This window comes from Ambystoma mexicanum, chromosome 4p, assembly GCF_040938575.1.
Source record: "Ambystoma mexicanum isolate Mex_15411 chromosome 4p, UKY_AmexF1_1, whole genome shotgun sequence".
Classification (NCBI taxonomy): domain Eukaryota; kingdom Metazoa; phylum Chordata; class Amphibia; order Caudata; family Ambystomatidae; genus Ambystoma; species Ambystoma mexicanum.
Window position 1 is genome coordinate 161808667 of NC_090927.1, and position 26421 is coordinate 161835087.

At 45.6% G+C, this 26421-nt stretch overlaps 1 protein-coding gene across 2 annotated transcripts in view; it reads left to right on the forward strand.

Annotated features, from left to right (window-relative positions):
• Nucleotides 1-13310: 13310 nt before the first annotated feature.
• The window catches only part of CIMIP2C (ciliary microtubule inner protein 2C), a 337228-nt gene continuing 324117 nt past the window's right edge, over nt 13311-26421 (forward strand). The window contains exon 1 of one of the 2 annotated variants that reach the window (XM_069605612.1): nt 13311-13523. In XM_069605612.1, the coding sequence (XP_069461713.1) occupies nt 13450-13523 (74 nt within the window). In that variant the 5' untranslated portion in view covers nt 13311-13449. The remainder of the gene's footprint in view (nt 13524-26421) is intronic. The other variant, XM_069605611.1, reaches the window with a different exon arrangement.

Below are 26421 nucleotides of genomic sequence, written 5' to 3' on the forward strand. Positions count from 1 at the left end.
AAGGATTTTCTGTGTGGTCTTCTCAGTTCCTAAATGGCCTTCACCAATTTGTAGGTGGGCCACTTCCAACACTGTTTGATAATACTTCTGGGGTACTAGCAACTGTTTCAGAATGGTTCCAGTAGCATCCTTGCTAGTTCGATAGTATAATCCTTTTTCTTTAACAAAAGAGGGACCATTTCCCGATAGCCCTGAGTTAACGGCAGCCCTAGCATTTCCTAATAATGGATCTATTTCTTGTGCCATTCTGAAAGAATCTCCCGCTTCATCAATTTTCCAGTCAATTGCAATTGGACAAACATTTTTTCCGGCCCAAACCTTCTTTAACTTTCTTAAGTCCGACTTCCCTTTCTTCTCTTTAGTTAATGGCTCTGCAATTGTCTCATGGGCAAAAGGGGCACTTCTTAACCAATTTTCTTCTATTGACTTTATGATCCGTGAAAAATTGGGAACATCGGACCCAATAAGTAGAGGCTCTGGTAATACTGGCATTAGGGCGGCCCTCACCTCCATCTGTTCCCCGGCTACTTTTAACCTAATCTCTTTGGTCGGGTATGGTTTGACATCCCCATGGACACAACGTATGGGAATTAGTGTATTCGAGTCCCCAGTATTCCCCACAAGTTCTGTACTTACAACTGTTTGCAAACTGCCGGTATCCACCATAGCTCTTGTAGGTTTCCCATCAACTTCTGCTTCGCAAATATAGGAATATGAGGATTTAGGGATCGTCGTTCCTTCTTGATATTCTCCTTCTCTGGGGACCTCCAAGTTTCCCACATCCATAGGTTCAGACTTAACTCTTTTGGGACACATTCTTGCTAGGTGTCCCCATTCACCACATTCAAAACATTGTATGCCTTTTGGGGCCATACTGATGGACCTGATGCCTACAGGGCTCTCACTCGTTGGTCTCCCTTTTAGAGCCTCCCACTCCGGTTTACGTAACATCGAGTTCGGCCATCTTGTCACTGTAGTTGTTCTGAGAGAAGGGTTATTCCCACTGGGTGTGGGAGTTGGTTTGTTGTTTGCTGCATATGTAGGGAATCTGCCTTGCCCAGCCTTTTGATAGGCTGAAGCGATGTTAACAGCCTCTACCAGGCTGGGTCGGTGATGTTGTCGTACCCAGCGTTGCATTGGTAAAGGTAAGGCTTCCACAAACTGCTCCATAACAATTTTCTCTGACATCTCATGAGCGGTACTGGTGTTAGACTGCAACCATTTCTCCCCTAACTCTTTGACTCTATAAAAGAGCTGCCTCGGTGTTTCTTCGGCTTGTAACTTGACTTCTCTAAATTTTATCCTATATGCCTCTTCATCATGTCCCAAGCGTTCCAGTACCACTCGTTTCATCTCTGCATACGGGGTTTCCCCGGTTGGATTGGCTGCTTGGAAAGCACTTTGCATTTCCCCTGTCATGAGTGGTGCTATGTAGTGACACCAGCTATCGTTTGGCCATTGAGCGTTCCTAGCCACTCTCTCAAAATTTACAAAGAAGTGAGCTGGGTCCTCTCCTACTGCGTACTTTTGTAAGACTGATGCTGGAACCTGGGAATGTCTTCGTACGGTGGTCGCCTCCATTAATTGAGCTTGTTGTAGTTGTATGGCCTGTTGAAATGCTTGTCTATCTGCTTGGGCTTGTTGGTTCTGTAACTGTAGCGCCTGTTGAAGTAACTGTTGCCCATCACTTAGCGTTTTAATGAGTTCTTCCATGGTGTTCGCCTTTAGATCCCACTTCTGACACCAAATTGTGATGGTTGGACACAATGTTGTTAAATAAATGCAGTTCCACGGAGAATGTATAGTCTTATTCCCAAGATAACTTTTATTATCAACATACAACTTTTCTAATAAACTTTTTATGCTTTCTTTCAGATAACCCAATAAAAGGATACAGGCGGTCTTCGGTTATCTTCGGGAGGGGATCGAGTTCTTTTTGGTGCAAGCGAAACTGAATATCTCAGGTAAGTCTTTATCGGTTTTCGTGTCTTCCTTTCTTTAATGTCTATAATATTGGTTGAATCTCTTCTCTTTTCCCTTTGTTCAGACTCGCTTCTTTTCCTTGTCTTCCTCTTGCCCTGGTCAAGAGTTTCCTATGATAACTAGTCTCTTCTCCTTTTCTTTAATACTTGTCGCCCTCTTTGTTCTCTTCCCTCTTATAATAGTCTATATTCAGGGTTTCTCAACATACACCTCGGCGTTTGGCATCTAGTTGCTATCGCACTGGCATCTCCTCAAGAACTCGTAGCAGGTTATTCTTTAACTCATACGTAGCGCAACGGCGCCCCACTTTCAACCTCATAAATCGTCTGCGTAAGGTTTTATCGGCAGCCGTTCACTTACTCTTATAGCGGTGCTCGTTCTCTCATAACAATCGCATCCTCTTCTCACTCGGGACAAACGATCAGACAATCGACTTGGATTCCACCGCTTCAAAAAGGGTTTTTATTCCCGGGAGGTTCAGCGAGTCATCCGCTGCTCGTCTCGGCCTGATCTCCGCTGCCACAAGTTCCGCGGCGGTCACTCCCCTCGGCAGATCATCTTCTCCCCTCGCACTCGGACTCTCGCTTTCTTCGCTTTCTCTCCGCCTCACCTGGAGCCAAGTCCTTAGCGATTTCGAACTATCGCTTAAGATTTATACAGTTCTTGAACTTCTGTTCTTCTCGGTACAACGGCACAACTCCATTTCTTTCTCCTGCTCTCCTAGTATGCCCAGCTCCAACCGTCCTCCTTCAAAACATCCTCCTCCGTCTCCTGGTAACCAAAAAGAGAACGAAAACAAAGAAAGGACAATTGTTGCCATCACAGTCATCTCCCTGAAGTCTTCTCTGCGAGTGGCCCAGTGACCTGTGAATTACTCCCTTTCTTTAGATCTCAACAATTAACCCTTCATATGGACTTTCTGCCTAGTATTAACAGAGCCTGAGCCAGCGGGTGTCTTTGTTACGAAATCTGTCTCATTTTTATCACACACCCTCCTTTTACAGAGACTGAAATTGTGGTCAAAGGAATACCGGCACCAAGATGAGTTGCAATTTGGATTTACGAAAGGCCTTGGAACCTCACAAAAGTTATTTCTACTTTCACTGCTGAAAAACAAAATGCTGAAGACGAACAAAAAATGCTATTTGGCTTTCGTAGACTTTTTCGAAGGCCTTCGATAGCATCAGCAGTCAACGGCTGTGGGGAAAGCTAATGAAATGGAAATGCCCTCCGGACCTTATAGCCCAGATTAAAGCCTTGCATATGTGAACTTCTTTCAGGGTACAGCTAAATGCTGAAGGTCTTTTGAGTGGGAAAATTAGAACGGACTGCGGAGTGAAACAGGTATTCCCACTTGCTCCATACATCTACAATCTATATATCTCTGACCTTGCAGCATATATGAAAGCTTCCACCTGCTTCCACCCACAATTAGGTGGAATAGCCCTCACCCATCTCTTGTATGCAGACGACCTAGTACTGATGGACAGGACCCCAATATGCCTACAAAGGCAATTGACCCGTCTGGTAGAGTATACTGTGTTGAATAAACTTTTGATCAACATAGGGAAAACCAAGGTCTTGCAATTCCAGAAACAAAACAGTGGAAAACAGCCTTTCAGCTGGCCAATTGGTGGGAAAAAACTAGAGTCTGTTTCAACTTTCAAGTACCTGGGCCTTGAGATATTGACCAATATAGGAGAGAAGATCAACATGATGGTCCTAAAAAGGAAAGCCAATCAAGCTTTAATTCTTAAACGCAGATTCTGTGCCTTTTCCCTGCAACCACTGATGGACTTCTATAAAGCCAAGGTGGTTCCTGCACTCACATACGGTTCAGAGGCCTTGCTATCCACCCAATGCCAGATGTGGCCATTACAGGAAGGGAAGTTCTGGGAGCGCTGCCTCGGCCTGCCAAAATCAATTTCGATACAAACCGTGAGAAGAGAGCTAGGCCTTAAATCACTTAGGGCATCTCTGGACTGGAAATCACTATGCTTCTTCTGTTTCCAATGATGCATGATGAACATAACAATGATGCATAAGGGAGACAATGTATTAGGCTCAGAGCTGGGAAAGTTCCTGCAGAAAGCTCTTAGGATCAACAGAAACCAAACCAGAAGAGCTGATGACTAATCTGGATAAAACCGAGATGAAGCTGTGGGAAAAAGACTGGATAGTCACTGGGGAGGGGGAAGAAGCAAATAAGTGCAAACTCCATAAACAGCTGGAAAATGAAGTAAGCTTGTATGGTGAGACGCTGGACAACTTAAAGAGATTCCCAGACCCGGTGTACAGAAACCATCTGATGAGAATCAGATTCAACCTCCTGCCGACTATGGAGATTGAAGAGGGAGGCGGGGTCCTGTGACCACCTCTAAGCTCCACTAAGTTCATGACGAGACGAAAAGGCTAGAAATACTTGCAGCCATTCAGCTTATTTCAGACGAATCCCAAATGCACCAATGATTGACAAGTACACTGGGAGGTACCCTCTCAGTCAGCCATACATACCAAATGTAATACCAGTCTTTCCATGTGTGGGAGAAGAGCCCATGACTGTGAACAGAGACACCTTTATGGACAGCCTGAACTAAGCACCAAGAAGCCATGTTACTGACGTAATTAGTGACACCACGAAATAGCAGCGTTAGACATGAAGCTCACGTGCAGTCCACACTGCACCACACAAGCAAACACTTGAATACATGAAGAACACGAGCGTACAGTTCTATAGATAGAGGACAGCTACATATACATACTGACATTGCTTTTATTAGTTTGTCATTAGCCAAAAGCAGCCAAGATCAAGAGATATAGAGACACATTCCAATCCCCAGACGACAAAGGGACCAGCTGCAGGGAAACAAAATAAATCCTCATAATTAGGAGCTGCAGAGCTCACTTTTGAGGTCTCTAAACATGTGGTACAGCTGAAGTGGAGAAGGGCCCAAGTGATGACGGAGTAATGACGTAATCTTGTAGTAAAACTGGTCTGCGAGCCAGGAGATGCCGAAAAGTACTGGAAACCTCTTGTCTTATTGTATCGAACCCTTTTGTTTTTTTGCAATAAATTAAAGTTTGAACTTGCCTTTGACTGAGTCCTCTGTGTATAGTGGGGGAGGGAGTTGGGCTCTCCTAGTCCGCGGACTTCCAGCATCGCTCTGGGATACCTGCTAGTTCCCGCCAACAAGTTCATCGCAAGTCGATCAAAAGGCAACTCAATTGCCCCGACCTGTAGGTTCTGCAAGACGGTCTCATCATCGAAAACCCTAAATCATCTTGCCACAACATGCCATGCTCTAACAGAACAGAGATCGAAACACCTGGCCAAGTACATCACTAATGTAGAGTCCTTAACCGCAGCAGAATGGTGGTCAATGGCGCTGAGATGTGAACGCGTGTTCCTCACTGTCGATATGGTTTATTTTATTACAGAGTGCCTAGGTCTGAAAGGCCATGCATGCGAAAGCTTTGTCAATGAGGAAGAGGCGATGCTGGACAGAATGCAAAGACCACCAGGTGGGTGAACGAGTGGTGGCATCGTTTCTGTTCCTTCTTTGACTGGGATAAGAGCTGAAAGTAACTTTTAGTGTAAGGAAAGGTGTTTTGTCAAAAGCGCTGGATCTTAAAGTATTTGCTAAAAGTTTTGTAATAAACTAAATTTGCAATACAAAATAATTTAAAAATAAGCATTTATTTGCTCAAAGTTACGTTTTCCCTGAGTTTGGCATTCAGTAAGCATTTAGTTGTTCAAATTACGGACTGTTGTTCATTTGAAGTCCTATTGGTGCACTCCAGGCCCTCTACGCCCTCCCAACACTTACCGGGCTTCTGTGCTTCTTCTCCGGTAGTTCCCTCGACTTCCCTTCTGCCTCTGAAGTTGGGAAACCTAACCAGTGCGAGCCCTGCTCTCCTGCCATATGCCTCTCTCCACACGCTGGCAGATTCAGTGCTTCTCTCGTCACGTGGGCAGCGTCCTCTCTGCTCGTGCTCCACAGCAGCTCCTGCTGCTCGCTCTGGTGGTTGGAGGCTCCCAGGCTTGGGGAAATCACATAGGCCATTTACATTGGGTCCCCCATGTCTTCTGGGATTGTTGCCAATGACCTGTCTCTGTCTCCTGTCCCACCATCGCTGCCTCCACACAGAGGTCTTCTACTGCTTTCTCCAAGGCCCCCCTTGTTTTGCTCCTTCAGTTTTGCTGGACTGGCCTCTTCGCATGCACATGCAGCCCCTTGAAAGGCTGCAGGTGTGAATGTCCAATTAGCCCTGCCTGACCACAATTAAAGGGACATGCCGGACCCTCACAGCTCCATTCAGGCATCTTCTTCGTCCCAGTTCCAAAGTGGTGGAAAGGTGCAATTTTCATCACTCTCAGTTGCCTCTTCCTCGTCCCAGTACTGTCAAGTGTCACATGTGGGAAAATAAGAGGGGCTGGCTTATAATAGCCCATAAAGATTAGGGGAGGGTTAGGTTGGTCATCGATAGGGAAAGGGGATACCATGTCTCATCCAAGGGTGCCCCACTCCAACTCCTCAAGGACCTTCTAGCCAGGTGATCCTCCATTGTTTCTCCACCCCCATGGTTGCGATCCAAGAGTGATGGCCTTTCCCTGGCCACCTGCGCAGATGATCCCAGGGCAGTAGGAGTGAAAATGCCCTCATGTTTCTGACACTGCAAGGATCAGCATTCCTTGAGGTGGACTGCTACTGCTTTAAAAACTGAAAAAAGCATGTCAGTGTGCGCGTCTACCGAAGTGGCCTGAAAGTGGCAAGCGGGCAGTCAGCAGCTCGACAGTTGGGCAGTCATTTAATCTAATGAAGATAAACTCATAAACTGTGAGTAATACACCTTATTCTCCAACCTACTGCTAACCGTGCAAGTGCCTTACTTTGGGGTTCAATTGTTTGTGATCTTGTACTACTTTGACATACATTTGAACACAATGCCGGGCAGCATCCGTTCAAAAATTAACTGCTATAATTTGCGGCATAAACCCCCATATAGCAAAAGTAAGACCATTAATATTGACAACGCCAAGAAAATCAGCGACCGAAGAAATGGTAATAATGAATTTGCCTACTATGAGTTAACCAGCCAGAAACGGTTGGCCTGGGAGAAGAACAACAGGTGGCAAACTCACCTCCTTCTTTTTTCCAGACTGTGCCACGACAGACAGGGCCCCTATAACACCGGAGGGGTGCGGCACGGCTGTAAATACCAGGAATGGAACCAGCAGTAATGCTCAGATAGAGGATTCTTCTGTTGCACCAATAGCCAATTATCCTCTTTTAGATCTATGCTATTCCTTGAAAAATATTATTGGAAGTGAAATAACGACAACAGCGTCAGCTACAATAGGTAACAGACCAATAGAGATGCTGCAAGTGAAAATTGTTGAAGAGGTCAGGGCACCCACAGCGGCGTCAGAGAGATTATCAGCATCTCCAAATCTTTGTGTAAATGTAAGCGCAAGTAATAGCACTAACAGTATTACTACCTCAGGTGCATCCAATAGGGAACTGCAGGCAATGATGGCATCAATGCAATTCGCCTTGATAGTTCTCCTCAAGTCATATGGCAGAATCCTGGAGAAGTTCACGGAAGATAAAAATGAAAAACAAATTGATGGAGATGGCGAGAGCGAACTTGATGAAGTAATTGTTGCAGCACACTTTATCAGGCCTACTACACCCATAAATGTGAAATTAGATCAGCGAATAGGAAATGGCATAGGTAATACTGTTGGTGTGAGCGACGATTCGCTGGGATCAACTGTTATTTATTTGACCAGGTAACAGAAAAGGCAGATGAGAAAATAGCAAGACCATTGTGCAAAGCAATTGAAAAAAACATCACTTGAAGCAGGAGATCAAACTGAGGCTATAAGCGAGGGTCCTGCTAAGACAACCTCTAAAAAAGCCAGGATAAAGGAAAATCGGAAACGCAGAACAGCCAACCAGCAACCATGAGTGTTGACTAGTTAGCTCGTCAAAAATAATACAGTGGGTTCTATTGGTGAATCTACAGATGCATGGTCTGATTGTAGTGTGGTATCAGAGGATGCAATATCTCACCAGGAAACAGCAAATAGCGTACCTGCGGAACCTGAGATACAAATAAATAGGTCAATATCTGGTCCCACAATTGCTCCTAAGACCAAGAAATCAGGACGTTTTTCTCCAGATTTCAATGTAAAGTGGTCGAACCAATGCAATCCGACTAACTGTTTAAATAGGTCAGACCTACTGAAATTTGTGTCGATAGACTCCACCTCTTCGCGTTCTTGATACCATTGATTTTGATTTTGTGGCTCCCCTTATGTGTGCTAACAAAAACGTATCATGCATACACTCTGCGACTGTAGAGACATCCAACATGATACACGATCACAGTGTTAGAATACGTGAGTTTAAGTATGAGCTTGACGTACAGGAAGGGCCAATAATATCAGAGGTGTTGAGCTTGGCGACACATTTAAGTACCGAAAGTGGTCTAGTGGGGAGTAAAAAAGATTAGTGATATAACCGAGGGTGACATCAGAGGAGTTTAGTTTTGAAATTGCTGCTTGATGCTATAACAGCTAACGGTCAAGTTCGAGATTGAACCTGTAGTATGATTTTGAGGAATACCCGTGGATCTATGCATCTGCTCAGTGATACAGGATCGCTTAGCACTTTATAAAATATGATGTTTTCTTCCTCCAAGAAAGTTGGCTGACTATCAATTGCATCAACGACTGGCAAAGAAAGGGGAAAGAGGGCGAACAAGTGGGGGCCTTCTCATCCGAGTTAAGAATCATCTTATGACAGTCGGCATAGAAATCCCAGGTTCAGACCCCAATGTTTTAGTCATTGCAAATGAATGTCCGGGAAGCAGAATACGATTGGTGGATTGGTGGTAATAAATGTATATGATCCTCCCGGTGGCAACCAAACTGAATCCATATTTGAAATCATTGCTTCACTGCTTTCCGACGGAATCAGCATTGATAGAAGCAATATGATCGAGATTGGAGGGGACCTGAATTCCTTCTGTACAAGTCTTAAAGGCTGTGAAGGGACTGAGTGTGTTAGCGCAAAGAATGTGATGATACAATGCAATGCTAACCTCCAAGGAAAACTCTGTGCTGATTATTTATATGAGTGGGGTGTTACCATGATGAGTGGCAGAACACACAGAGATAGTCCTGGTGATTGCACGTGGTATGCGGGTTATAAAGTTATGACACTCTACTATATTTTTGTAAATCAGAGCTTAATTTCCCTTGTAGGATCTTTAATGATCACTAGGAATGAGTATATTGATCATAGTGCCCTCAATTTAAACTTTAAGAATCTGAGTATGGTCAACACACAAGAGGAGATTGGAGACCTTGATATAAATTCTGGCGGTAATAGGATTAGCTGGACCCACAGAAGGTTGGGAAAAGTGCAAAACCATGTTTGTAATCTTAGTACTATTGACTTGGAAAGGTTTGGCAGCCTGACGGTTGACGGGCTGGAAGACTGGTTAAAAGAAATAGTTACAACTAGAGCAACTCAAAAAAGGTAGATATACAGTATCAACTAAAGGTATCCCTCAGCATTACTTCGACAAGGAAATCAGAGATGCAAAGAGGGAGAAGTGCAAGGCCACCTGGGCCATTAAGTCCAATACTCCCATCACATATACTAAGATCAAAGCAATTAAGCAGACACAAAACAAATAGCGCAGGTGGATAACATGGTGGCGGTAAGCCCATAGAAATGCGCAGTGGCAGCATTTAGGTGAGGTGGCAAAACTGAGGGATCACATTAAAATGGGGAAACTATTGGGTAAGACCAGGACCTGTAAATAAAACCAGGTAGTCAACCCAGTCAGCTCAGTACAATGGCGTAATCATATCATTGAGAACTTTGTGTGCCCAACAGTCCTTGTCGAATCCACCAATAAGGTGCCTGGAGGCTTTAATATTGTAATCGAGAAAGAAGTTCTTCTGAATAAGATGTCTAAGTTGAAAGGTTCTTGAGCCTCGGGCCTGAGTGGCCTCACAAACATTGTATTAAAAAGAGATCGAGAGGTTTAGGCCGCAATCTTGGAAGTTATGCACGATAAGGTTTGCACAGAGGGCATAATACCAGCATCCTGGAAGAAAGCTTTATTAATCCCGGTTTTCAAAAGAGGCAAATGGACAGACCTCTCAAAGTATAGGCTGCTTTCTCTTCTTGATATCCCAGGCCAAATATTTGCATATGTTCTGCTTGATGAAACTCAAAAGGGGGCAGATTCCATACAATTGCCGGATAAATTTCAAGCTGGATTCAGACCTGGCTCTGGCATAGTACATATTTTAAGAATCAAGGAAAAGATGCTACCTTATGCAAGAGAGAAAGTAAGATTGGGATTGTACGCAGCATTCGTGGACTTTCGTGCTGCATTTGATTCTGTTGACAGAAGGAGATTGTAGCAGAAAATAGAGAACTAGAGTCCCCAGGGTCCATCCTAAGTGCTATTAAAAACTTGCAGGAAAACACCAGTGTTCAGTTTAGGTTGGCCCGCAGGGGGGCTATCACGGAACCCATAACTATTAATAAAAGGGCAAAAGAAGGTTGCGTGTTGGCTCCCTGCTGATCAACATATACTTGCGGATGTGCCTGGTATCTTGAGGGAAATTGATCATTTTTTGCCTAGACTTACCTGTGCAAAGATCTGCTGTCTCTCATATGCAGGCGAACGTGTGATCTTCGATCACATGTATGTGGGGGCAGTAAGATGACTGGATGGCCTGTATAAATATGCAGAGCAACATGGGCTCTCCCTTAATTTTGAGAAACAAAAATAATGCACTTTACTGGTGGGAAAACTGTGAATCCAAAATGTGTTGTTAATGGGATTTGTATCGAGTGTGTTACTAGCTACAGATTTCTAGGGCTTGAATTGACAGCTAGTGGTGATTACGTAGAGATCATCTCAGCCAAATGTAAGACGGCGGATTTTGTTAACATCTCTTATTGCCAAATTTGTGGCAGGGTATTCAGGCTTCAGCCTTGTGGGTATCGTAACATTGTATAAACAGTGCTTCTGTGCCAGTATGCTTTATGGCTTAAAGGCATTATGATCGAGGGCACATTTTGGAGGAGGATGTTCGGAATGGCTCTGTGTGTCCCCATTGAGTTGCCCTGTCTGGAATTGGTCTGGAGGTCACTCCCGGCCATGGCAGTAAAGCGTAGAGGTATTTTTTAGATAAAATCAAGAACCCGTATAAGTGCCCCTTATTAAAAGGCTTGGGTCAGGGATCTGAAGCAGGACAACCCGAGAATTACATGTTATTGGTGCGAGTGACTTTTGAGTTGATTGGCTGGCGCCCCAATTGGGGGAGTGGATATCATGAGCTAGGAGAACAGTTCACTCACATACTGGAAAAGTGGGATTGGTCTAATAATTAAGACCATATGGCCAGTCTAAAATTGTATAAAGCTATAGCAGGGTTGTTACCATCTTAAGAAGCCCCAGAGGTACCTTCTGTTATGCTCGGCCCCTAGTTTGCGTAGATTTATATTGCGTCTTCGTACAAATAGGCTTCCAGTGCTGACGGGTATAGGGCCCGGAAAAGGTATTCCCAAATCTAGGGGACCATGCCGTAAATGACCAGCTGTAGAGGAGCATGTAGAGCATGAACTAACAGAATGTGGGCAAAAAGGGCCATTATATATGTCTTTATTAGGATGTTTTGTTAATTGCTATGATAGCATAAAAGAGAACACAGAGAACAAGGAGTGTCATATTGCTTTGCACTCTAAATAGAAGCAGGTATAGATTGTTGATGAATGAAAATTAGTACCCGGCGAGAGACAATCTGAATGCAACAAGCATTCTGATTGGCTCTCGCCAGGTCCCTACCCGCCGGGAATCCCTCCGTCGGGATTCCACGGTCTTTGTCCCCGGCGGGGGGCATGGCAACCCCTCAGCCAATAAGGAGGCTCGAAGAGGGGCCATCCCTGCTCCGAGCCTCCCCGCGGCTGAGAGGCTGCCATTGCCCCCCCCCCCCTGCCGGGGACTCGGGTAAGTCTTTTTTTTTTATTTTTTATTATTCCCTTCCCTCCCTCCCAGACGCCCCGCCCCCCCCTCCAACTTACCTTCTTGGTCCTGCATCCCTGGCGGGGGACGAGGGAAGCCACCAACCATGTGGAGACTCGGAGTGGGGCCATCCCCGCTCTGTGCCTCCACACAGCTAGGGGCTTCCCTCGTCCCCTGCCTGGGACGCAGGTACGTTTTTTATTTTTTATTTTTCCCCTCTTCCCCCGTCCCACTCCCGCCCTCCCAACCCCACTTACCTTCTTTTTGATCCTTTTTCGGGAGGGGACGCGCTGGGAACACTTCTCCCGATGGCCGCCATGGAAAGGGAAAACGGACTCTGTTTTCCCTTTCCATGGCAGCGGCCATTTTATTTTCTTTTTTTTTTTCTGCTGCAGCGTTTCGGGACAAAAAAAAGCTTTTAGTGCCCCGGTCACGCAATTTTTGCGGGCCGGGGTACTAATAGCAATAGAACCCTCACGTCGTTGATGCTCGGGTTCTATGGCTTAAATAGATAATAATACATTTTCTGATAAGAATCACTCAAATTTGTGTGTTAAAAGATTATTTTAAACGGTTATGAATACATTATAGTGAATATGAAGAATAGGAATATGAATAATTGTGTGTTTTAGTGAATGAATTATTCTACAGATGTCATGGATGTTTGTGTACAATAGCGAATGTGGAAGCCACGGATAATTGCTCAGGGGCAACGAGCTGCCGAACAACACAGGTTCGATCCCGGGTCGCGCTCAGAAACGTCTGTGTATTAAGTGCATTATAATTAACCAATTACAATTACAGTGTTTTAGGCAAATTGTACTATATTTTTATTTGATATGTGTAAAGCTCAATACGAGCGAATCAATATAATAAATAAATAAAATGAAAACAGTAAAAGCGGAACCAGCCAGGTCCGCGCTCAATATAATAATAATAATAATAATAATAATAATAATAATAATAATAATAATAATAATAATAATAAGTGAGTCTTTGGTTGTAGCCCTGACCGTTCTGTAACTGTAGCTATGTTATGGATCTCATGTGTGGTTGCCGTGTTCGTCCAAAGTTTTCAGCGTTGTCTATACAGTGATTGCGGCGCTCTCTCTGCCCAGTGGCGTCTCCTCTCTTTGTATTTAGGTCAGTTCTCTTTGCACTCTCTTCCTAGCGGCCTCTCTTCTGTTTCCTCAGCCGCAGTTCGTTCTGTAATGCAGGGAGGGATGTTGCCTGGCAACAGGCCCTGGTTACTGTTACGTTGCCAGGGACGCTGTGCTGTGAGCGGCGCCTGCCTCACCTGAACCGTGAGCCCCTCTGCACAGGAACAGCCCAAGCCAGAGACAGGCAGTGCGGCGAGAGAGGCCCGGACCCGAGTTAGACAAGCAGGCAGTGAACAGGCGGCAGGAGATGGCATCCAGGAGCGCGGGCACCCTCGTCACCCACAACAATGCCACCTACATCAATCCTGCACTCATGCCCGGGTAAGCGTGGCAGCACCCTACCCCAGCACCGCACCCACCCTAACACATATGAGGTTACCAGATGTCTCCGTGTCCTGGGGACTTCCCGCTATGGTCCAGTTTTGGTTTATATATTTATTTGAAGTGAGGAAAGACTACAGCTCCCATAATGCAATTGGCGGTGAAGTGAACACCCAGGGCTTGGACATGATGTGCTCTGGGACACGGAGCCATCTTGTAACCTTTTCTTTCTCCGCGCCACTGACATAGGTATATGCAAATGCTGTGTTACTCTGAGTTGAACAGTCGCTCCCCCCCAGTACCAATAATGCAGTCTCTGTCTATGGAGGCGAGAGGCCCTCTTTATAAAGCCACGACATGCGTTTGTATTTATTTTTAAACGTTAGCAGCAAAACAAAGTTCTCTCTCCTTTGGCTACAATAATGCCTTCTTGAATGTGCCTAAATATTGTGTGCCATCCAGGGTCAGAATTTGTCAACAAAAGTAGTGGAAGCCATCGAAAAATAGTGTCCGACATTTGCATATCCCAGTTCCTTACTTTTTGTTAAAAACTGAGTAGGTAATTGGTGCAGTGCACTTTTTTGGTCACTTTTGCTGCACATTGTACACATTGTACATAGCTGCCCACGTGACCCATTCCAATTTGTAGGTGCTTCTCCAGTCCTGGTTTGATCTTTTCATTCTGGGACTTGTAGACCGAGTTTTATAATGGAAAAAGTGGAACTTCAAATCCCAGAATGCAAAGAAAAAAAAACAGGAAAAGATAAACACCTACAGATTGGAATGGGTCATGTTGGCAAGTATGATTGTATCATTGACGTTTCTCAAAACTACCCACTCCACTGTGCACTAAATCATCTACTCGTCCACAGTGACTGCAAAACTGCCCCCACACTAGTCTGTTGTGACTACCCGCCTGGCATTGCCCTTTACGAAAGCCTGGTCCCTGGTGCCATCTCTTACTCAGTGCCTTTCTGCTAGGACCAAACAAACTCATACCTGCTGCGGTTCGGAACGTGGATGCAAAAACAATTTGAAATTAAACACAGGCTCCAGTCGTGTGGAGGTGCCAGAAAACAGCCTGCACTACACTTTTCTGTTTGGGCTACTAGCTGGCGTTGAAAGCCCTGCCCATGAGCCGAATCTATATTAATGGAAAGTGAAGATTGGAAGGAGATAACACATGAAGAGGGACATGCAGCCTGTGGGTGTTTGGTTATTTTCTCACCCGGTGGCTGCCCCTAGCCTTGCTTATCCCCAAGGCCATTTGCAGACACTTCCTGCCCCTCCGCGCCCAAAAGATATCCCACGGGGATCTCTTTGAGATGCTTTCTCAAGCAGTAACATCAAACTTTGCACTGTGTAGGCCCTACAAGTATTATTTAAAAGCAGCATTCTGAGAGTTAATGGCTTTAGTGCAGCTGATAATGGCTACTGGTGATTTAAAAAATGTCTTAACCAAGTGTGTGCACACCAAACTGTGTGTGTCTTTGCAGCTGAAGGCCTGTGTGCGCGTGCCCATATATAAATAAAATATAAAGACAGAGAAATAGAACTTGTCTATTTAATATTAATATTAACTTGAAAACAGAACTTGGCTTAGCAGTGCTTTAGCACTTAAACCTGGTGGGTGAGTGTAAACCTGCTGCAAGGGCAGGCTAAACAGCATTAGCATCCAGGCGGGGGGAGCCAGCCAATCAGACGCCTAGGAGCGTGGGCTTGAACCGCTGGTACAAACCTTAATTCCTAGCCGCCTGACGGCTGGCTCCCCGCCGCCATCTTCCACCACCCTCCGTCCCATTTTTTTATTTGATTTTTCACCGCCCAGACCTCTACTTACCTTATTTCGACCGCCGCTACATCCACTTCTTTCCTTCCCCTCCCGCAGGCCGCCATGGCATGGAAAGAGAAGAGGGGCTCAGTTCGGAGCCCCGCCTTCACTTTCCATGGCAGCCATCTTGGGAAAGGATTTTCCTTCCTACAGCGGGATGCCGCGCACGTCCCGTTGTAGGAAGGCAAATCAGGGTTTTTTAGCACCTCGGCTTACCGCTTTGACAACCTGGAGTGCTAATGGTCTTCATCCACCGTTCCAGGGGCTAGAACGGGGTATAACGACCCGAGCACTCGTTATCCCCCATTCGGGGGATGAATGCCACAAAGATAGTCTCTGAATTCGGCAAAAAATGGCTTATTTAGTGTCAATACATACCATTGTTTATTTTCATTTTGCCATTGGTGCCAATGCATGTGTGACTTAAAGCACCTTTTTGTATGCACATACTCGCGGGGACTGGAACATGATGTTTAGGAACCACAAATAAGCGCTGAGAAATACTGCCAACAATATCATAGCTGAGAAACGCTGCCAACAATATCATAGCTGAGAAACGCTGCCAACAACATTACACAAAGTGTGCAGAATGACGACTGTGAATATCTCAAAGACCCTAAAACCTACCGATGCTTCCAGAACATGCTGGGCCCAAGTCAACAGACAACCATCTTTATTCTGCTCTTTTTTGGAAACCACTTTCATGTTCCGCTCCCCACCACTGTGGCTTCGCCGGCATATGAACACATTTTGTTATGCCAATGGAATGGTGCTAGTTGTTTTCTATCGACCTTGGAAGCTGGCTTAGCCCTGCTGGGTGTGGATCCAGTGGCTGCCAGCAGGTCTCAAGAAACAAACACACCCAATCCTCATCAAAGTGACCTTCCCTAATTGTCAAGCTGCTGGCCCCTGCAATCAGTTGTTTTCACTAGATGGGCCCTTTAGAAACTGTGCTAACTTCTTAACTAAATGTCTAATTTGAGAAGTACAATATTCGAAGTCAGAATAGCGAAAACTGTTTTTGATGAAACAACATAAAATACAGTTCTTTAACATCTAAATATGCAATTTTATCTTCCCATTCCGATTAAACAAACATGGATGCTGAACCCTCACATATCAGCCATTGGTCATTAGTCGCAAGCCCCCATGTATGATTTGTTTTAAAAATGGTAAATTGCTTCACATTGTCTGTCCCATGTCGGCAGATCATTGTATCCAGGCACATTCATTCACGGCGCACATTCAAGCTAGGCCAAAACAACTATCAAAAGCTTAGAGAATTTAAATTTTGTACACACAAGCAAGTTTGGAGTGTCAACGTGGGACAACGGACACATGCTTCCCCCGCACTAGCTCATCCACCACAAACACTGCCCACACAAACAAGGTGGTGGCATTGCCATCTCATATAGAGAAACACTCAAGTGTAATAATCCCACACACCCCATACACATCCTTTTAAGCACTCTCTAACTTGCTGAGCTCCATCACACCCACACCCCGCCTTTCTCCTCATTTATCCCCCTTTTACACACAATCCCAACTTCCACACCGACTGGACTGACTTCACTACTAACAACCACACCTCCCTGCGCAACAACATCTACCTAGGCAACATCAACCCTGGTAGTTCCGTTGCAGATACCAATCCCATACTACAGACTCCCCTCACTCCACTCAACCCTTATGACCTCACACAGTTCATGACCTATCCGACACACATTGCTGGCAACACCCTGGACTTTTTGATCACAAGCTAAAATCTTGTCTCTGTGGGTAATCAAATCTGGGTATCGTGGTCTGATCACTTCACTATCCCCTTCCTGCTCACACTATCACACTAAATCCCACCCCTTGCCACACATCTCCCTCGTCACCCAGCCAGAAAAGCCAAACTCATTACAGACATAGTCTCTGCACTACTCGTACCACTTCCCCCCTCCTCACATCCCTCCATCCTATTCCACTAGTACACCATCATCACACAGGCACTCGGCAACATTGCACCCCTCAAATTACAAAAATCCCACAACCACCACCACCACAGACAATGGTTCAACAGTTCCCTCCTCTCTATCAAGCAGGAAGCCAGGTGCCTGGCAAAAGAACCCATGCCCCTCAATCAGGACTCCCCTAAGACACTTGCGCAACAAAAATAAGATAGCCAAACACAATGCCAAAGCCATCCCTTACTTCCAATAACTCCAATCTGCTACCAATCATAACCAGAATCTATACACCATCATCCACAACTCCGATCAGTCAACATAACCAGGCATAATGGGAGTTGTAGTCCAAAACATCTGCAGACCTCTTCCATAGGGCATATACAGCAGCTGCACGTTTAGGGGTGATTGTGGGGTATGTGTGTTGTCTTGTGCTTCTGGGTGATATACCAATGGGCAGACAGCTTCTGCACTGTTAGTTGATTATTGTGGTGACTGGCACAGTATAAAAAAGACAGAAACTCTTAACATAATACAATGTACAAAAGAGCTTTGCCATGGCCTCATTTATGTTCCCTTATTTACACCCCCCCTTCAGTCACCGCCAGTGCTGTAAAGCATCCTAAGAGACTTTAGGCCCTACCCAAGGACGCAACATCATAACAGTCGAGAAGGTGCCCCCATTCTCTCTTTGAGTGAATGCCTTGCAATTGGCTATTTATAATGCACTTAATACCCAGAGATTTCTGAGCACGGACCCGGGGATCCAACCTGTGTTGCTCTGCATCGTCCTCTTCCAATGCAAGCGCGTTGCTCCTGAGCTATCCTCCCGAGACTCTTCTTGCTCCTCCCCTCGGCATGTTGACATGGCCGGCCTGAGGGCAATTGGAGAGACAGCCTCTATGTAGCAGTGCAGATTGACATGCCAGTTGGTCACCTTAAGCAGAGGACATAGCACATTGACCTAGAAAAATGTAGAGTTAGAGGCAAATGTTGTATTTGGTGTGGGGGGCGGGGGGAGACGGGACGGGTGGCGGGGTTTTAAACCGCTGTCTACTTTCTCCCTCCACCAAATACACAGAAGACTGCATGTTCCCCTTGCCTCTCTCTCTCTATGGAAACCAATGAAAAGGAAATAGTATTTTGAAAGATTTTGAATGCATGAACTAAAGTGCACTTCTCTTTCCTGCTGGAAAATGTTTAGACTCAGGGCGGGTCAGTGTTCATGCAAATTAATGTGTATTTGCGCAAGTTTCAAGGTAACCCCGTCTGAGTTTTGAACAAGGTCCACTAAAATGAATTGTTTTCTCATAGAGATCTAAGTTACTATCAAATTGGGCAACTGCAGCTCAGCGACATGGTTAGAAAGGATTATTTGATATGAATATTATTCCCAGAGGATGGCAGCGACTGCCTAAGGGAGACCCAGCCTGCACACCAATCCAGGAATTGCAAAGGGTTTTCTGGCATGGCACAATGACTTCTGAGTCAGCAGCCTCAGGGCTGTATGTTCAGCAGGGCACCTTCAGACTGAGACCCACCATCACCTGTGAGTGTGTTCAGGGCCACCCATTCATCCATAGTGTATAGGTGGCCCCTCAGAGCTGAGGGGGTTTTCATGGCCTATCTTTGACTAATTTTCGCATTGGTGGTTTACAGTCTGAAAGGTTTCCTCCCCGCGAATCAGTGCTGTGAAGTGGCCAGTCTAAAAACATTTACTGCATTACCTCTGCCCATCTCAATTCCTTGCCATTTGCTACCAACAGCATTCATCTCTCACACCTCATAGTCTTGGATTAGACCCCTTCAGAGTTGGTTTAGCAGTCCCAGAATTATTATTCAGGAATGTCTATAAACAGTCACGGTAGGTATTTAAAGCCAGCAGGATTACCCAAGCACAATCTCGAGTCCCTCCTGCACCCAAGACTACTCAATTGTCTATCTTAAAATATCCCATAGCAGTCTTGAATTCTAGTGGTGTGCTTGCTCAATGCATACTCTGCTGTGTCTCCTCTCTCTATAATATAGTGCATGTATGATCTGCATCCATGCAAATCGAAGCATCCGCCCCACCCAACACCCTGTCTGCGTGGGCGGCCTCCTTTCTATCTTTACCATCCTTTTTACGTCACCCATGCCCATGGTTTTCTTCCCAGCAGGCCAAGTCTGGTTCCCCGAGGGCGGGGGGCCAATACGCCTCGAATAAACTACTTCAGTGGTGATTCTGTACAGTACAAAAGCATAGCGTAACACTTGGCAAGCCTTATGTGTAACAGTCATGTAACACATACGCGCACCGCCGCAGAGCCATCGGAGCTCCGTAGTGAAGGCACTCCCAGACAATATGTTATTCTCGGATTATCACACTATTCTCTCCTCTTCCCTGACAGCCAGGGGCCAGATTACAGAAATTTTGCACTGGTGCAAGTTTGCACGGTATAAGCACTAGGGCAAAGTGTGCCCTATTTTTTAAAACAAAGGACCGCAACAAATTTATTGTGTCGCCAATGTCTGAAATAAACAAACTAAAAATTGCTGCAGCCAACGGGCAGCCCTGTTTCACCCCCTTGTGCGTCTTGATTTGCGATGACAGGGTACCCGTTTGATCCAAGCGGATAGAAATTGGTGTGTCTGTGTGTAATTCTTTAATTGCCTCTAGCAAACCAGGAGGGCAACCCCACAACCTCATCTTTTGCCAAAGTAGCTCTCTATCAAGCATGAAAAATCCACAAAGGCGAGATATACTGAGGTGTTCGCACGTAGTGCTTCCATCTTTAGCAGGTTCAAAATAAGTAGGTTCAGGGAACATCCCACATATTTCATAAAGCCTGCTTGTCTTTCGTCAATTCTATTTGCTGAGTGGGCCCAAGTAATTCATTTTCTTTGGAGCAATGCAGCATAGATCTTACCTAAAACATCTAACAAGGCCACAGGACGGTAGTTTTTAGGTGACGTTCTATTGCCTTTCTTAAAGATTGGGACAATTATCCCCGTTTTCCATGAGGCAGGAGTTTGTTGGTGCAAATTCTCACAAATAAGTCAAAGCACAAATCTGCCCAGAGGTCAGGGAGTTGCTTGATTGTGAAATTCGTCAACCCATCAGGTCCAGGTGCCCTAGTGTTTTTCGCTTTCATAATAACTTCTCGAATTTCCTCTCTCGAGAAGTATAACTCCCATGGTATTATCTCGTACACCTTTGAGGAATTGCTAGCCGGATTTTTGTTATATAGTGTCGTAAAGTGTTTTACCCACTCTACCTCTGACATCTTTGTAAGGCTCTTTGCGACGTTTCCATACGATTAATGATTCGCCAAAACTCCCTGCTGTTCTTATTTGTGAGGGTCTTCAACATAGCCTCTGCATCTTGTTGTTGTAGCTGGTATTTGTGGCTCTTTAACCAGTTCTTGCAGGCTTGTTTGATGACTCTCTTTTTCGACCTCCTTTCACTCGTTGGGCCTTGGTTGTTTCTTCGAATCTCGGCGCGCATCAATCTCTTACGCTGCATCAATGTTAGATCGAAGCAGTGGGTCTTCCGAAACGACCATTGTTTTAGCCCAATGTTTTGAACCTTAAATTGTTGCAGTAACGAGGCATATTCTACCTCCTCCGGCATTGACTTAAACTGATTGTAAAGCTTCAACACCTCCTGTTCCTCCAGTCTCAATCTTAGGCGATTAGATTCAACCTCAAACTTAGTTGTCCATTTTTGACCTTGGACAGTTTCAGATTCTTTGAATTTTAACTGCAACATTTCGTGATCGCTGTTTTTCATGGGGATAATTTTCAGTGATTTTACCCTAACATGAAGAGCGTCTGTTGTAAAGATGTAATCTATAGTTGACGAATGGCCATCCCGGTGCTATGTCGACTTCGCCGGGATGTCCCCTTGCGTACAGCCATTTAACATCATGAAGCCTCTTGCGTTTAATTCCTTCGACCAATCCTTCGCAAGTTGTTCTTTCTCCAGGTGATGGGACTTGAAGAAATCAATATTTAAATCACTGCAGACAATGATTCCGACCCCCTTGTTTGAACCAAGCAAGTTATCGATAATCGTTGTTACTTGGTCAATAAAAGGGTATGTCCCCGTACACACATGGTTCCAGTACAGATTGATCACCTGGATCACATCTACATCCTTCAATACGTGATTCCTCTTGCCTATATCAGATACTTGAATGTATAATGTATAATTTGTGGATTTTATCAAGCGATAGCCTGAAGACCGTTTGATCATGGTTAAAAGGCCAGCCATCGGTCGCCCCTTCGCTGCCTTAATTGCTGGATTCAATGCGCATTCAAACTCTGAGATTACTGGCATTTCACCCATCCATGTTTCCTGGAGACAAACCAATTGTGAATCTTGAAGCCAGTCGTTATTTAGCAAATGGAGAAAGCCACGAGAGTTCCACGCAGCAAACGTACAGGCTTGCGTTATTCCGTCCTTCGGGCGTTAGCTTCAGACTTTCTCATTCAACGCTTTGGCCAGCCATTTCCAATCTTGTGTGTTTTCTTTACAGGACGGGCTTCCTCCTAAACTTGTTGCACTCACGTCCAAGGATCTGCCGCTATTAATAGTAATATGAATTTTATCCATTGGACTGGTTCTTGAAACCACCTCCTGGTCAATAAACATCACCCTTTTGGAGTCACCCGGAGGTTGCCCTCCTTTGGGTACCAGTTCAGATCTAATGTTCTGGCCAATCGGCATTGGTGCCATCCTCGCTGGCTGCTGTTTCTTCGCGGTTGGGTATGAATTAGACTCTTGTGGGATTATCGCAGCTCCTGTGGCAACATCTTTCTCCCAATTTTTACCATGCACCTTCTCCAGTATTTTGAAGATATCAAACCCCAAGGACAAAAGGTCTTCACCTGCTTCCAAAATTGCATTAGCGATTATGTTGGAGTCAACATGCAAAATCACCTTATCAGTGCATGTTTCTTCAGGGAATTCCACGATTTTTATGTCGTTGGAGCCCACTGAACGTAGGCGAGGTACATGGTGGAGCAATCTTAATACATTTGCTCGATTCAGGATTAATTTATCTCGACACTCCAGCCTCTCCAACATCAGTTTGATCGTCAGGGCATGGGCCAGAGGGCACGCTGATTCCCGCCCTTTATTGCAGTTCAAACTTTTGTCCAACACTTTAGGCTGATCCAGATCATCTTTTCTTAGATCCAATCTAGCAGCAGACCACAGGGTCAGAGTGGACTCAGATCTTTCTCTTTCCACGGCCAAGACATTCATCGGTAGTTGACTCACTCTGCCAGACTCAAGCTGCTTCATTCGTGAATTAAAGGTTAGCTGATCTCTTTTTTTTCTTGTAATGTAGAAAACACAGGACTCAGACATGCCGAATCCCTGTTTATACACAAAACTTCAGACGGCATTATGGCGCAGCTTCTTCCCCCCTTCACCGCGACTGGTTTGTTTGAATGGTCCAGAATCTCCTGTGGTTCGCTCGAAGTGGGGTTTGTCATGGCAACCTCAGCATTCATTCCAGTAGTCGCCTCTCTCTGTCAGCTAGGCACGATGATCCCTCTAGTCGCTGGAGGACCTTCTTCGTCTTCACCGTCTTCATAAACCGACAAGTTCATCAACTTCTCTTGGTCTATATTAGCGGCTTCAATCATCTGACAGTCACTTACTTGCAGAGCACTTGGCAGTGACTCTGCTATTAACGTAATACTTTCCTCTATGACTACACCAGATTTCAGCCGTGTGGAGATGGCTTTGTCCACAATCTGTAGCACATTAATGTTACGTAGGAATTTGCGAGCACCTCTTTGATGATTCAACTTACTTCCTGGCAGATTTTTTTGCTTCTTGGCTTGCAGAGGTTTGGATTTATTACTTTCCACCTTTTTTTGTTGGTCAGAATCTGCGACCCCAAAAATGGGAAACAAGCTTGCTGACTTTAAAACGTCAACATCTACAGCTGTATTCCCAGTGCACACTTCAGGCACTGTTGTATGAAGAGTGGAAAGAGGTTTCCAATATGGTGTCGGGTCCACTACTTTCACTGTGTAGATCATCAATTACTGCGCGCCCTACTACCTCGCTTGCCACTTGCCAAGGTAGCACCGTGGGTGCTGACACAGAGGGGCCATTAGACGGCACTAGTATAATTTTTGGGCTCGTGTTCATTGGACCAAGATTCATTTCTCGATGGCTTGGTTGCCTTTGAGCTGCTTCTATCTCTGCTGCTGAGACACTATTATGCAATAGAGATAGTGCCGTTGGCTGCTCCTTCCGTGGCATCTGCAAGACCGCGCAAGATCCTGATGGTTCACCGCCTCTTGCTTCCATATGGGATTTACGAAAGAGAGCCAGTGCTTCCCTTGCCACTTCTGCAAATAGTTTTTTGTCAATCATGTCGTTGTGTTTCCCCTTATTCACTGAGGCGAGGGCTGCCAGAAGTTTCTGGTTCACATCTTCTTGAGTGTTTCTATGTCCACTGTGCAGAGCTTCTAGATGCAATAGTTTTGAATTCATTAGAGCAATTAACGTTGTTAGATCTTTCACATTATCGTTTATTGCTTCATAGAGTTTGGTAAACGGCGCCAGCGAGATTGCCATTGCAGAAGTCAAAGATGATAGTAAATCGTTTGTGGGCACATGCACACAAGGCACCGAGCCACCATCTTTAACCTTTCTCTTCGTCTCATGTGCCGCTCGCCTTGGGGCAAATCGCTCTCTTCGGACTTTTGGAAAAGGTCGCTCCACAAGAGATGAGACCCCAGATGATGTATCATCTGTTGAATCGGCACTCTTTGAATTATGCAACAGTTGACTTAGTCGACACGGTCTCACACCATGGATTGCATTGGGGTAGGATGTCAGCCTTTTCTGGGATTCTGCCACCTTTCCAACAGATGACTGGGAGGACTCACCAGTTCACTCAACTTCTAAAGTCCTAGCATATTTGTAGAATCCACACCCCCAAGTGTCTCGATTAGCGTCTGTCAAATCATGACACTGTCTTTTTTGAGGTAATTTACGTGCCACATTCTGCTCCGGAATGGACACTGGTGTCTGTTTCCCAGCGTGTGCTTTATTTAGCTCAATCAAGTTTTGCAGAACTGTTGAAACCACTCTAAGGAGTTCTTCGCTCAGCAGTAAGCACCCCCCCCTAGTTCCTTCTGCAACCGGGGTCCGCATTGCAGTCCTACAGCATCACAAGTCACTGCTGGCATACAATCTGGGCTTGTCGAGTTTGGCTTTGTACAGGCACCCAACGAGGCAGCAGCAGTGAACACTTCTTCATCATGATGACGTTCACAAATATTCTCGTGGAGAAGCGGGTCCGCCGTTGTTGCGGGGTAACTGTTGGTGCTTACCTGACATTCGCGCTCTTGCCTTCTAGCGCGTTCTCCTCTAGCTGGATTGATGTCAGACACAGAGAAAGGGGCCACAGACAGCCCATGGGGGTTGGCAGCCATCCCCGATCGACTGTCACGGCACGCCTCTGCCAAATCCTGCATGACGCATTCCTCGTCGACAGCGCACAAAGCGTCTACCTCCAAACTCCCCCCGCTGCGTCATCAGGCGGGGCCAAGCAAGCCACAAGCTCCGCCTCTGCACTCCTCGGCAACAGCGACATCGGGGAAAGCGGGTCCGCCACACCCATCCCGCGCTGCGGCGACCGAACTGGAGTCTCCACCACACCCGTCGGGAGGCACACTCCTACTCTCACTCCAACCCCGACGGTAAGTCCATCTTTAATAATACTGTTTCGGACGTCTTTCGTACCCATAGAAATTGTGGGGAGGTCCGCAGTCACAGTGACAATGTTCGCTTGCAAATGCACAGATGTGGATTCTAAGTCTTGTGTTTTTGGGAGTCCAGTTTGGGGCCACGGCATTGTCTGCATTTCGTATAGCCTCAGAGTCACCTTGAGGCAAACAGGCACCAGACTCCACAGTTAACTCTGTTAAAGAGTCCCAAGAAAAATACTGGCTCACCTGGTTATGCCTGGTGCGTTTTACTGGTAGCTCCTCTTGCTTAGCCATATGTTTTATTTGGGCTCTTGTCCTTGATGCTGGCAAAGCAGGATCCATTATCACGGCTCACAATAGGGCAGACAATCCACGTCTCCCCACTCGCCAAACAGCCAAACAGTGATGTCCACAGCCCTTTGCACCTCAGGGCTTAGCGTAATACAAATTTCATTTATTTTGGTGCAGTTTAAAAGCCTTGTAACATAGCAATTCTGTATCACCTGCCCTTGTTAGTTTGGGCGATTAGGTGTTGTTTTGCGACACCTATAAGCCAAAACTATTGCATTATAGTATAGATAGGGAGACATGGCATATGGTGAGGGCTACACAGCTTGTAGTGTTTTTTGTTTGCTAACAAAATTAATTGCCCATGGCCATGCTAATCCCTTTAGCCATTCCCACACAGTTCCTGGCCCTCCCTGCACAAAACACCTCGAGGGAACTCATTGAGCTAGCTTTTTCACATCTTACCATGAAACACTTCACTCAAAGGGCCTGGCAGTGTTTTTTCTAAACACTGTCATGAGGGCTATTGACGTAATTGGAGCTGTAAAACTGCTACTCTTAACCAGCTCTGCCTTCAGCCACTCGATTCATAAGCACTCTGTGTGTCCTTCCCTGAAGTCCTGTTAAAACCACGCATTGGCAAAGCCAACCGTTTTGGCTCGTGTATAAATATTAGGCATTTGCCAGTCACTGCTATTAGATGCCCAGGTACTTGCACATTTCTGCACCTGCTACCAGCAATGGCCAGTTAATACCACTAGGGCAGTGCCTGGCAAGAGTCTTATCCATGCCTACACAAAAGCCCAATCTGTTGGCATTGCCAGTGCTTGTTAAAGCAAGGAGAAAGGACAATCAAATCTTATTCCTGAATGCACATGGTTATCCAACCCTACCCTGGAACTGTTTAGAAGTAACCTCCTTATTCACATGTGCTAGCTCTCAACCCTAACCAATGGATGTGCACAATGCACCCTTTTGCCTTTCTCTACAACTCTACCTTTGAAACCCGTTCTGGGCGGCCATCTTTTCTGACTTCCCCTATCACTCCCCCCAGCCACCCGCTGTTTTGGAAGCATCCCCATTGCCACGTTTTGAGCTTATTTAGCGT